We start from the raw sequence: 12,134 nt of genomic DNA, 5'->3' as shown, positions 1-12,134 counted from the left end.
CACAGGTAAATCTCATCAAGGTGTGGAAATAGAGCGAAAGTGAGGGAGAAAAGAGAGAGGAAATGATTATATTCCCTCAAAAGTTTCACTCACTTTACAAATCCAGTACAGACGAAGGGGAAAAAAAATAATTCACACAAAAAAAAACAAGAGAGATTACCTTAGCGTAGAGTAACATTATTATATTATTACATTATATTTTTCCATTGGTTTTCGTCTAAGTACATTTTCAGTTGATGTGGACGAAAGCATGAGGGAGACAGCGGGAATGTATCGTATCTGGTTCGCAATGTTTCGGGCCGTGTCAAAAAATAGCCCTCGTTTCACTTAACCCCTTCAGTCTGAGGATATTAGTGAGACGTATTCTAGGGGAAATAGATTCGTGGCACCTCTTCCTAAGCGATTTATGCTGTATATTATGCCTTAACAGACTTTAGCGAGTCATTTATTCATTTTTTGTTTAATTATTTTCTGTTATTTATCGACATAGGTTGCATTTATAGCACCCTGGGCGACACTGAGGTCTAATATACAAGATAAATCGCTAAAGAAAAGGTGTTAGACATCAAAGCTTCAGGCCCCATTAACACAAAAGGCTTCCCCCAAATAGAACGAAAAAATAAAATGGAAAATAGTTCAGAGAAAACTGAGTGAAATATAAACTGAAAAAAGGAATGAACAAACAGAATGAAAAATAAAACGGAAAATAGAATACAAAAAAATCGATAAAAGTACAATTAAAATAAATTAAAAATATAATAAAGAATAGACTGAAAAAATGAAAAAGTAAAAAAACTGAATGAAAAACAAACTGGAAAACAGAATTGAAAAATATAAGAAAAAATGAACCGAAAAATAGAATGAAAAAATATAATAAAAAAAAAATAGCAAAAAAATGGCATCCTCGGACTAAAGGGGTTAAAAATCCAAGATGGCGGAACCACACGTCACAATGGTTGGTGTTACAAAAATAGATATTATTATTATTATTATTATTATTCCTGAATTATTGGCTACTCTGTCTAAAATGTTTTAAAAAGGACAAAAAAGTATATATATATATTTATGTAGACAATAATTTCCATAATGTTGAGCTTCTGAAGGGTGAGTTGTCTTCTTTTTTTTCTTTTCTCAAATGATGCCACGAAAGTCAGAAAATGAATCAGCAACAGGAATGTGTTAAGACAGAGGTTCAAGTTGGTGGTCTTTGCTCCGAAATCGAACTCAAATTGGACTCCGAAACTGAACTCCAAAATTGAACAGGAAATTGAATCCAAAAAACTCTCAAAATTGAACTCAAAATTGAACTCCAAAATTGAACTCCAAAATTGAACTCCAAAATTGAACTCCAGAATTGAACACCAAAATTTAACTCCAAAACTGAACTCCAAATTTGAACTCTAAATTGAACTCAAAATTGAACTCGAAATTGAACTCCATAATTGAAATCCGAATTGAACTCCCAAAATTGAACTCCCAAATTGAACTCCAAAATTGAACTCAAAATTGAACTCAGGTGGTGAATTAACTGGTCCATCTGACTCCAGGGGCATCAAATATGAGACCTGTGTTGACATTTGGCCACTGTGACGTCATATATGCACTGTGACGTCATATATGCACTACCGACACGCCATTGGTTAGAAAAATAGTGACGTCATCTGCCTAGTGACGTCATCAACCCCGTGACGTCATCTGCCCAGTTTTGATTGGCTTCCCTTCAGATCGAGGACGAATATATATTTTTTCGTTTTCATTTTAGTTCTTAGGTCTTATCATTTCCAGTTTTTACTCAGCTTAGGAAAATCGTCTCGTAAGGAGGGGGTTAATGAGGGCTGTCTCAACCCCCCCCCCTCCCAGCTCGAAATTTCCCTCCCATGCTGGAAAAAAATCGTCCTGAAGTGGCAGGTCTGAAAATGCAAAAGAATAAAAGAATGAAAAAATAAAAACGCCGTCGGTCTGAAGGGGTGTACAAATTTCCCTCTGGCCATCGCTAAATAGACCTCGTGATCAGACCCGTATTCCAGGTGGCGTGGCAGATTTCGCAACACCCCTTCCTATGCGATTTATTCTGCCTGTTACACTCCTTCGTATGTTTTTTTTGTTTTTTTTAGCTCTTTCAGTCCGATTACTTTTTTTTACGTTCAATTGTTTTAACCTGTTTAATCCAATGGCCTTTCTTTTTTTTACTGTTTTTTTTTCCTTGCTGCATCCAGACGATTTTATTCAGCACAGGAGAGGCTTTCCGGACAGCAGAGGGGGTTAGATACAGCCTTCATTAACCCCTTCACTAACACAGGTCATCCCAAAGCTTATTAAAATCGTCTGGTGGCAGCAGGAAGAAAATACAGCATACGTGATGAGACTGAGGAGAAATTACAGCATACGTGATCAAACTGAGAAGAAATTACAGCATACGTGATCAGACTGAGGAGAAATTACAGCATACGTGATCAGACTGAGGAGAAATTACAGCATACGTGATCAGACTGAGGAGAAATTACAGTATACGTGATGAGACTGAGGAGAAATTACAGTATACGTGATCAGACTGAGGAGAAATTACAGCATACGTGATCAGACTGAAGGAGGTGTTACAAAATATAGCCACAATGATACACGAGAGACTGCGGTGTATAGCTTAGAATAAAGGAAGTGGTATTCAGAATTTTACCAAGCCACACAGAATCGGATCCTAACTTGTCTCTTAATAGAATCGGATTCTCCTTTGTCTCCTTTTAGCGTAATTTTTGGATATCTGTCGACCCCTAGATCCAACCTTCTCACTGACTCCTACCTAAACCACCTCATATATTCACTTCTTCGTTCCTCTTTGCTCCTCTACACATCACAAGCTTGCCGTCTCACTCCTTGCCAAATAATTACAGAAACTTGCATTCCTACTGGCTGTCACATCATTACAGAGTCTTATATTTGGACGTTGCACTCTCTAAGGCGTTAGGTTATAAGCTGGTACTGAGTGTTACAATAAGTGTTACATTGTGTTCCTTCTCAGTGCTTCATTAATTTCATACTGGGTGTTACGTAATAAGTTGGGTGTTACATTAATTTGGGTGTTACATAAGGTCTGTTGGGTACATTAAATTTAGTGTTACATTATTACTTTCTGTTGGGTGTTACTGGGTGTTACATAAGTTTCGCTGGGTGTTACATTATCTGGGTGTTACATTTTAAATTCCATCTCACCCATAAAAACTACAAATTCTTATTAGGTGGAATTTTTCTTGGCCTCCCTATTGGCTGACGAACCACAACAAGAAGCCACATCGAGCCCTCTCATTGGTCCTCGTGCAGTGAGGCCCCTGACGTCATTATGGTCTATCTTACACCTAATTTTTGGCCGTAATTATACAGTGTTTGAGATTAACGTCACTCCGGCGTCTTGATGAAGCCATTATTGAAGACGGGGGAGTAATTAGATGTTTGACGGGGCCTTTTAAAGCCTTTTTCGGCCTTTTTTTTTTTTAATAGGTGTTGTGATGATTTTCTTGTTTTTTTTCACCTACGGACATTACCTTTTAATTTTTTTTTTATGCCTTGTTGAGCCAGCCTTTTTCTGCTGTTTTTTTTTTTTCTATCACTTCTTCTTTTTTCTTTCATTCAACATATATAGGTCTTTTAAGCTCTTTTTATATTTTATTTTTTTTAGGATTTTTTCTGGACTGTTTTCTCCTTTTTTTTCCAATTCCATATAATTTTTTTCCTGGTATTTCGCTTTCCCTGTTTTTCCAGTCAAAATTTTTGTGGATTTTCATGTAGGTCATTATCCAACTTTTCCTCGTTCTTTTTTCAGAGACACTTATTTCCGTATTTTCCCTCCATAAATAATTTTCCATCTAACACTCTCTAGTCTCCCTAATTATTCCTGTTTTTCTAACCAACAGCACCTTCACACAACACACATATGCCAAACAACATCAACACCCTCAGCGAGTGACACAGTATTATTAATTAATTTATTTATTTATTTTATCTTTGCCACTCTGACACTTACTTTTGTTTTTTTGTTATCTATAGACATTTATTCCTTTTTTTGGGGGGGGAGGGGGGGGGACTTTCAAAATGCTGATGTTAGTGCCTTCATTAACACTTCTAACTATTTGAATATTCTCCTTAGCTGAGGAAAATTGTCTGGTGGTGTACTTCGTAAAATTCAAAAATGTGTCATCGAGCTGAAGGTGTAAAAAAAAAACCTTCATACACCAAAATATCTTGTCCTTCTGCTTTGAAAGAGGGTGGAGAGGAGAGTGGCTGAGATGGGGTAGGATTAGGGCCGTTTTACACTACCCTGGCCCAGATTTTCGTCCTTATGTCCATTCCACGTAGTTAATGGCAGAAAACGACAATACTGTGGCTCTACATCCTTCCCAGGGCACTTTTTCGTGACTAGCACCGTATTCTAGTGCTACTCTCTTCCTGCAATTCGGTACTGAAGATGGAGTGGTGGTAATTTAGGCCAGGTTAGAGTGAAAAGGGTATAGTTGGGAGAAAAACGCCTTAATAACACACTGAATTCTTTCCTTGTGAACCACGCTGCTATGATGCGAAATACGTAAGCTTATTCTTATTTATGGGAGGTAGGTTATGCCTTCTTAGGGACTGTTTGTTTAAATAAAGATAAATAAGGTTATGCAAGGAAACACAGAAGAAAAAGAGGTATGCAAGGAAACACAGGAGAAAAAGAAGAAAGAAAGGTTAGTGATGCATTCCTCTCTGATGACGACACCCAAATATTCTCTTCTCATTTACTCAAAACATTTCATTAAGATTATAATTTACGTCTATGTATGAACACGAATGTAAATCATGCTTATCACAGTCAGGCAAAATGTTCTCTCGAGTGAATGACCTCATAAAATACTCATTAACCGTATTGCAAGCCCATTGTATGCATGAGAACAGTTGATAATGACACTCCTACAATGCATAAAATCCTAATTCATTTTCCCCTTCACCGAAAACAATAATACGAATGAAAAAGATATGATATTTGGGTGCTGTATACGAATCAATCTCTCTCTCTCTCTCTCTCTCTCTCTCTCTCTCTCTCTCTTTTTCGCTGCCTAAACTTTTGCAAACATTCATCTAAACTAAAAAAATATTGCAATAGACATAGGCAATGGTATACAAAATTTTTATCCACTTCCCAATCAGTAATACAAACAATCATAAAGTATATATTAAAAAGATGTATTAGTAATCTCATGGCGTATAGAGGTCAAAAGTTTTCTATCATGAACTGCAGACAAAGTATAAAAACAGTTGCGTGGTTCAGTATACACCTATTCCGCATGAAGGAAACAGTGTATATAATATTTCTAGTAAAGTAAAACAAAGAAGAGGAAAGAAAGGAAAAGAAAAAAAGAAAAGACAGGAAAAAGAAAAAAAAGATGCCTATTATTTTGACTCGCTACTCCATCTCGGTCCCCCTCTCCTCTCCTCGCCTCTCATTAACAGCAAAATCACCATCTCATCCTCTCCTCGCTAATTGCCATTCTGTGCGCAATTTCCAAAACGGGGTATGGGCCCAGATGAGTCCTCTGATGATCGTCCCTTCATTTAATAGGCATGGGAGCTTCGTTACACCTCTCCCTAAGCGATTTATTTTGCCTTTATCTCCTTAGCATTCTCTAGTATTTTATTTATCATTTTGGTATCAGTAGCATTAAAGACGAATAATTTTACATATTAAAGATTATTATTCTCCTGTTTATTATCCTTATCATTTTATTACCAGCAAACCTTAAATCAGTAACGCACAAGGAGAACGAGACGCCACTGTGCAGAATAAATCACTTAGGAACTGGGGTTACGAGATCTCCAGAGCCACTTAGAACACAACACAATGGCTTCGTGATTATGATGATTCCCTTTTTGAGTTATAAGTAGCGTTGATTATACTCTCCTTAAGTAGGTATCTCCACAGACGTCGTTATACAGTTCAAAAATCCTAGCGTAAAATTCTCCTCCTCTACCAGTTATTTAATAGTACAAAAAAAGCTTATTTACAAAAGAACGGAGGTTGATAAGTGTATACAAGAGGACTATATCACAAGAGTCTGAGCGGTGAGTCACTTATAGGTCACCAACGAGTCACTTCTTCGTCTTCTTTTTTCCATTTTTTGCCTCCGTGACTCAAGAGATTTTGGGTCATTTTCCTGAAAGACCCATTACAAAAATTTCGGTCTGCCTGACGGACCCACTGGAAAAGTTCGGTTCACGTCACTCCAGCCACTTTTATTTTCTTCTTTTTATTCTTTTCTCTCCAGCGTCTTTAATCACTCCACTGCCAAACCTTTCATCTTCTTTCTCTGTCATCTTTAGCCACTTCACCCCAATGACGTATCCATCATTTTATTCTTGCTGTTTCCAGATGATTAGATTTAGTTTGAGAGGCTTTTAAACCTGGAGGCGGTTATATTTACTTTCAATAACCTCTTAGCTACTCTGTAAATCACCCAAACTAACTCAAATTACCCAATAGCAATAAGAAGACAATCGGGGATTCTGTAAGCGTTGATCTTGCTTTCCTTCCATGCCCCACTGTTTTGTCTCTCCTTAGTATTTATCAATTTCGTGTAGGTAGCATATTCTTAGCATGACGCCACTGACCAGAAGCATGTCGGATTTGTTTGATTGTATTTGCATTAATATGGCAAAATGAAATGTATGGAGGTAGCAAGAACAGATTTTTAAAAATGCATCATCAGGCTGAAGTGGTGAACAGTACTATGCCTGCCAGTGTCTTTTGAGTCACACTGCATGACGTGGGGCAGGTGGCTCCCTCCACTCGCACTTTTGAGTCACACTGCATGACTTAGGTTAAAAAAGTGACTCCCTCGGGTCACACTCTTAGGCTGGGGTCACACCACCTGAGCGCGGGTCGGGGAATGCCAGGCAGGGATGGTTGGGGTGGTGGCATTGGAGCTGGTGTTATACTGGAGGTCCAACTCGGGCGTGGGGCTGTCCTGGTTGCCCTCGTGGCTGGGGCGGTAGTGCAGGTCGTCCTCAGAGTCCACACACTCAGAGGGCAGGTCCGAGTGTGAGGCGAGCGAGGAGGCTGGGCGGGAGGATGTGGGTGATGCAGGCGGCCACGTTCGGGATTCTGTCTGTGTCGTGCCATCTGCCACCACCATTGGGTCTTCCTCCTCCTCCTCCTTCACCTCCTGCTCTGCTGACCCTCGCCGGTGCTTGTGCGGCTGACTGACGGGTGGTGGAGAGCGGTGGACGGGAACCCTGGTCGGGCTGGTTGGTGTGGTGTCTTCCCGAGGGGCTCGGCCTCGAGGGCGGTGACCACAAGGACGCACTCGGTCTCGATCGCCTCGTTCATCGCCCTTAATGCCTTGTTTCTGCTGCTGATCATGTTGCTGCTGCTGGTGATGATGATGGCGGAGAATGGCTTGCTGGTAGTGATATACATCCTCGCTACTGAGTGGTGAGTACCCGCCGCTGTTCATGCTGAAGTTATTTTTCACAATCTTGGTGAGGAGGCCAGCGGGACGGGGAGGAACCGGGCCTAAACGAGGGGACGATGAGTCACCATCGTCACCCGAGGCCTCATCAGTGTGTGTTACGTCATCCACCACCACAGCTGAGTCTGGGGTCAGGTCATGCAGTGGGGGGCGGCGAGGGTGGCGCCACGGCCGATCATCATGACGGGAGCGGCTGCCACTTGAACACATGTCGGAGTCCGAGGCTGGGCCGAGTGTGTCGTGGCGCGGTGGTGGCGGACGGGCCAGCAGTGCCGTCAGCTGCTCAACCGCCTGACGTGCCTCATACCCATGCAGTGATGGCGGTGCCTCGTACACTGTTCGTTGCCGTGCCAGCCGGCCTCGTGGAGCTGGCCGGTTCAGCGATGCATACACTTGTGATGATGCTGGGGATGGGGACTGGTAGTAGGAGGCCACGTCGAGGTCGTCATACATACGCACATCAAAACTGTTAGCGGCACTAATGGAGGAACACGTGCTGGCGTACTTGGACCAGTCGGTGTCAATGGGTGGTGCAGGACTTAGGGCGTCAGTTGAGCTGCAGTCTGTGATACTTGCTGCCTCTCCCCCGCCACCATACAGGTCCTGCAAACGGGACTGAAGTAATATCTCTAAATTGGCATTGTCATATGGATCTTCATATCGAGGCGATACTGCCGACTGTGCACAAGTCTTGTTGTCACAGGCAGGTGTGTTGGCATAGAGTGCATGATGGTAGGCAGGGGGATCATCGGAACACTGCGAGTCCATGTTATCTGTTGGCAGTGTTACATTATGCATGGATTTACACATTGACTGATCTACCACAGACCGATGCTCTGTCTGCATCTTGAACCTCACAAAGCCAGCATCATTGACCAGCATGGAGGAGGGGCGGGAGGAGCCATCAGAGGGGTCACCATTCCCAACATGGTTCCACAACAGGTGAATGTCTGACGTGGCCGAGTGCAGCGTGGCGGATTTACGTATGGAGGGTTTCTTGTGTGTCACTCTGACGGTGCTGGCGCGGCGACCAAGGGGCGGTGCAGCCAAAGCTTCCTGGTAAACAGCCTTGCCAGACTGTAAGGTGAAGTTCCGCACCGCCTGGTTAGTCTGACACACGGCCGGAAACACCTCATCCACACGGTCACCAGCAACACTAGCACAGCTTCCACACCGACCACACGTCACAGCTGCCAACAGTCGGGCTTCACCATGTCGCTTGGTTGATGCTCCACCCACACGCAGCATTGACACACTGGCCAGCAGAATCCAAGCAAAAACCTCCAGCACTCTGCAGGCACTCTCGTGTGCCAGCCACCTCCAGGGGTATAGAGGTGGAAGTTGTGTCAGGTAGTGAGGCCCAACCAGGGCATACATGTGCAAAGCTGCCAAAGTAACTTGTAGTACAGAGGCAGCAGCAGCAAGACGGCATCCCCAGACCAGAGCCATGCGGGGGTGGCGTGGGGGCAGTGTCCCCTCCAGTGGACCCCTGCTAAGCCGCACTAACAATTGGCCTGGCTGCCGTCCTGCTGCCCTACCCACTCGCCAGGCTGTCAGGAAGCCACCAATGCCCACGGCTCCACCCCACGCTGCCGTGACTGCCCTGGCCGCTGCCCGTAGTGGCCCGGCGTGCTCTGGCATGAGGGCAGAGGTGAGGTGGGCTGCAACAGAGGCCATCAGGTGGGCGGCAGTAAGAAGGGCCAGCGCCAGGGGGGCGTGAGGCCTGCGCGGAATCAGTCGAGGACACCGCCATGCCCGAACTATCGCCAAGATGACCACACCCAGTGCTGCAGTCAGGCAGGGCCAGCCTGTCTCATGCACCAGGGCAGCCAGTGCCGGCGGCAGGCGACGAGCGGCACCGTATGGATCATGGAAGAGATGGACACAGCGGAGGAAAGCAGCCAGGAACATGAGGAGGTGGAGGGTGAGGTAATACCCCCGTGGCAGCAACCTTGTGGCAGTGCCGACCCGTGCTGCCCACACCAGGGCCACCACACCCAGCACACTGTACACTGCAGCAGCACAGTACACATGTACCACCCACGCCACGCCCAGCCCTCGCACCCACCCCACTTGCCCCGCCCCCACACCCACATCCGCCACAACCACATTTGGGGCACCTCTGTCACCCGGGGCAGGGGCAGAGGCACCCGGAGACTCTATGTAAGGAGTCTGGATGGGGCGGTGAGCTAGTGTGGCACCACGAGGGTCAGTCACGGCCTTCTGCTGCACTTCTGCGGCAGTTTCCGGAGGCATCCAAGGCTGTGCCCCCTGGTCGTCACGATGCAGTGGTGGAAGTGACGGGTGTGCCATACTCCTGGGGGTAGGTGTAGTGGGTGGGGGAGTGGTGGGTGGGGGTGGAGGGGGTGTGGTGGGTTGTGAAGTCGATACCCCATAAGCCACACCCCTAAATATGGCTGCCAGGGAGCTCTCGATGGCGTTGGTCCCCTTGTGCCGCAGCTCCAGCCCAGCCCAGGGTGAGGACAGCCCCCCGCCACTGCCATCCTCACTGCTGCTGTTGTCACGTGTCCTGGCGGCGGTGAGGGGGGCAGTTCGCAGTGCCACCTGTCCCGCCACCTGCCACCAGGGCCCCACCACTGCCACCGCCACCGCCACCAGCGCTACCACTCGGCCCGCCATCACCGCGCCACCTGCACCATCACCTGCAGGAGAAGGAAGAGGAATGGTGATTATCAATACACACAGGTACACCATTCCACCACAATATTACCTAAACACCATCCTAATACAGATTTCAACATTTGCAAAAAAAAAAAAGATCACGAACATTCTAAAATAATAAAGATAGAAGAGACGAAACGGAAAGAAGAAGAAAATAAAAGGGAAAAACAGAGAGACAAATCATTTCTCTCTCCCTTTTCCCCATGAGCGACATCAATTGAAACAGTGAGCGAAAACTTGTGACACTGATACAAAATGAATAAATAAAGAGATAAATAATCGCTCAGTGTATTCTATTTTCAGACAGATATTATTTTCTTTCATTACCGGATGATTGTGTATGTGATGAAGAACGTGTGCATCAATTTTCAGGTGGGTATGTGCCCTGCCTCACTTAATTTTCCTTCACTTTGTAACTTCACTTTTCCCTTCGTTTCTTCTCTTCCTTCACTTTTTCCTTCCCTTTTTTTTCCTTCACTTTCTTCCTTCATTTTGTACTTCACTTATTTCCTTCACTTCTTTCCTTCGATTGGATATGGTGGACAATTTTCCCTCACGCCACAGATATAAGTGCCGATGTATAGTGAAGGTTGAGAGAGAGAGAGAGAGAGAGAGAGAGAGAGAGAGAGAGCAAAATATAGAAAACGACTACTTTGGAGAATTCGCCCAAACTACAGAGGCGTGTCGAAATATAAGAGGTTTGGAAGTGTAGGGAGGGGAGCCGAGTTGGTCATGAGTCCCGGAACTTCCTACTCAAGTCTGGCCCGTAAAAGATGAAGAGTGGGGGAAGTTGGTCTGTTAGAGAGAGAGAGGGAGGGAGAGAGAGAGAGAGAGAGAGAGAGAGAGAGAGAAGGGAGGAATGGGAAAAGTGATGTCAAGAGAGAGAAAGGAAGAGAAGAGAAGAGGGAGAGTAGAAGGGAGAAAAAGAGAGGAGAAGAGAGAAAAGGAGAGAAAGAGAAGAGAGGCGAGGAACTCTTAAACTCCAGATGTATTAGTTTTATGATGAGAGGAGAGAGAGAGAGGGAGGGGAGGAGAGAGGGGGAGGGGAGAGGAGGAAAGAAACAGAGAAGGGATGAATGAGGCGAGGGAGGGGTGAAAGGAGAGAGGGAGGGAAGCAGTGGGAAGAGGAAGGGGAAAGGGAGGAGGGAAGAGGAGGGAAGAGAGGGTGAAAAGTAAGAAGAGGAGAGGAGTGAAGGAAGATGAAGGAGGGGAAGGGAGGAATAGGAAAGGAGAGAGAGAGAGAGAGAGAGAGGGGGGGAGGGGAAATAACTATGTCTGTCTGTCTGTCTCAGCCTATCTGCATCTTTCCGTCTGTCTGCCTATATGTCCGTCTATCTATCAATCTATCTACCTGTCTATCTATCCAATCACCTCTCCCATCATCACAAGAACTAATGATGCATGGAAAGAAACCCATTACCTTTTAATCACAATTTTTTCCCGAATTCCGTAGTCGAATCTCCATCGACCTCCATAAAAAAAAAAAAAAAAAAAAAAAAAAAAAAAAATCACATCACGGAAAAAACAAAAAACAGCGAAACTTTTTAATCCGATAATTGAACGTCGTGAAAAAATGCAAAAAAAAAAATGGAAAAAATCATGAATAAAAAAAAAAAAAGGGGGGGGGGAATCAACCTGGCCAGAGGATCAAACGGGAAATATTTTTGATTTTTTTAAATTAGTTTTTTTGTTTTTTTTGTTTTAATCCCGTGTAGGAATGACTTAGCGCGAATGGCTTATCTCTCTCTCTCTCTCTCTCTCTCTCTCTCTCTCTCTCTCTCTCTCTCAGCCTTCTCATTAGCTGATTAGCTGTTGCCCATTTTTCTCTCAAAAGTTATTAAAGTCTCTGATATTCCGATTTTAATGATATAAAAATACTAAATCGCGTGAATGTGTGTGTGTGTGTGTGTGTGTGTGTGTGTGTGTGTGTGTGTGTGTGTGTGTGTGTGTGTGTGTGTG

General features: G+C 44.4%; 1 protein-coding gene across 1 annotated transcript in view; it reads right to left on the bottom strand.

The window, feature by feature from the left end:
- Window positions 1-6,884: 6,884 nt before the first annotated feature.
- Window positions 6,885-12,134, bottom strand: part of LOC145402944 (uncharacterized) — a 184,676-nt gene continuing 179,426 nt past the window's right edge. The window contains exon 3 of the mRNA XM_080274837.1: window positions 6,885-10,156. Within this exon, the coding sequence (XP_080130963.1) occupies window positions 6,885-10,156 (3,272 nt within the window). The remainder of the gene's footprint in view (window positions 10,157-12,134) is intronic.

The sequence above is a fragment of the Coenobita brevimanus genome, chromosome 59, assembly GCF_032717465.1.
Source record: "Coenobita brevimanus isolate Jiangsu-jjx chromosome 59, ASM3271746v2, whole genome shotgun sequence".
NCBI lineage: Eukaryota > Metazoa > Arthropoda > Malacostraca > Decapoda > Coenobitidae > Coenobita > Coenobita brevimanus.
The sequence above is the reverse complement of the archived record's forward strand: the minus strand, read 5'-3'. Positions and strand labels throughout refer to the sequence as shown.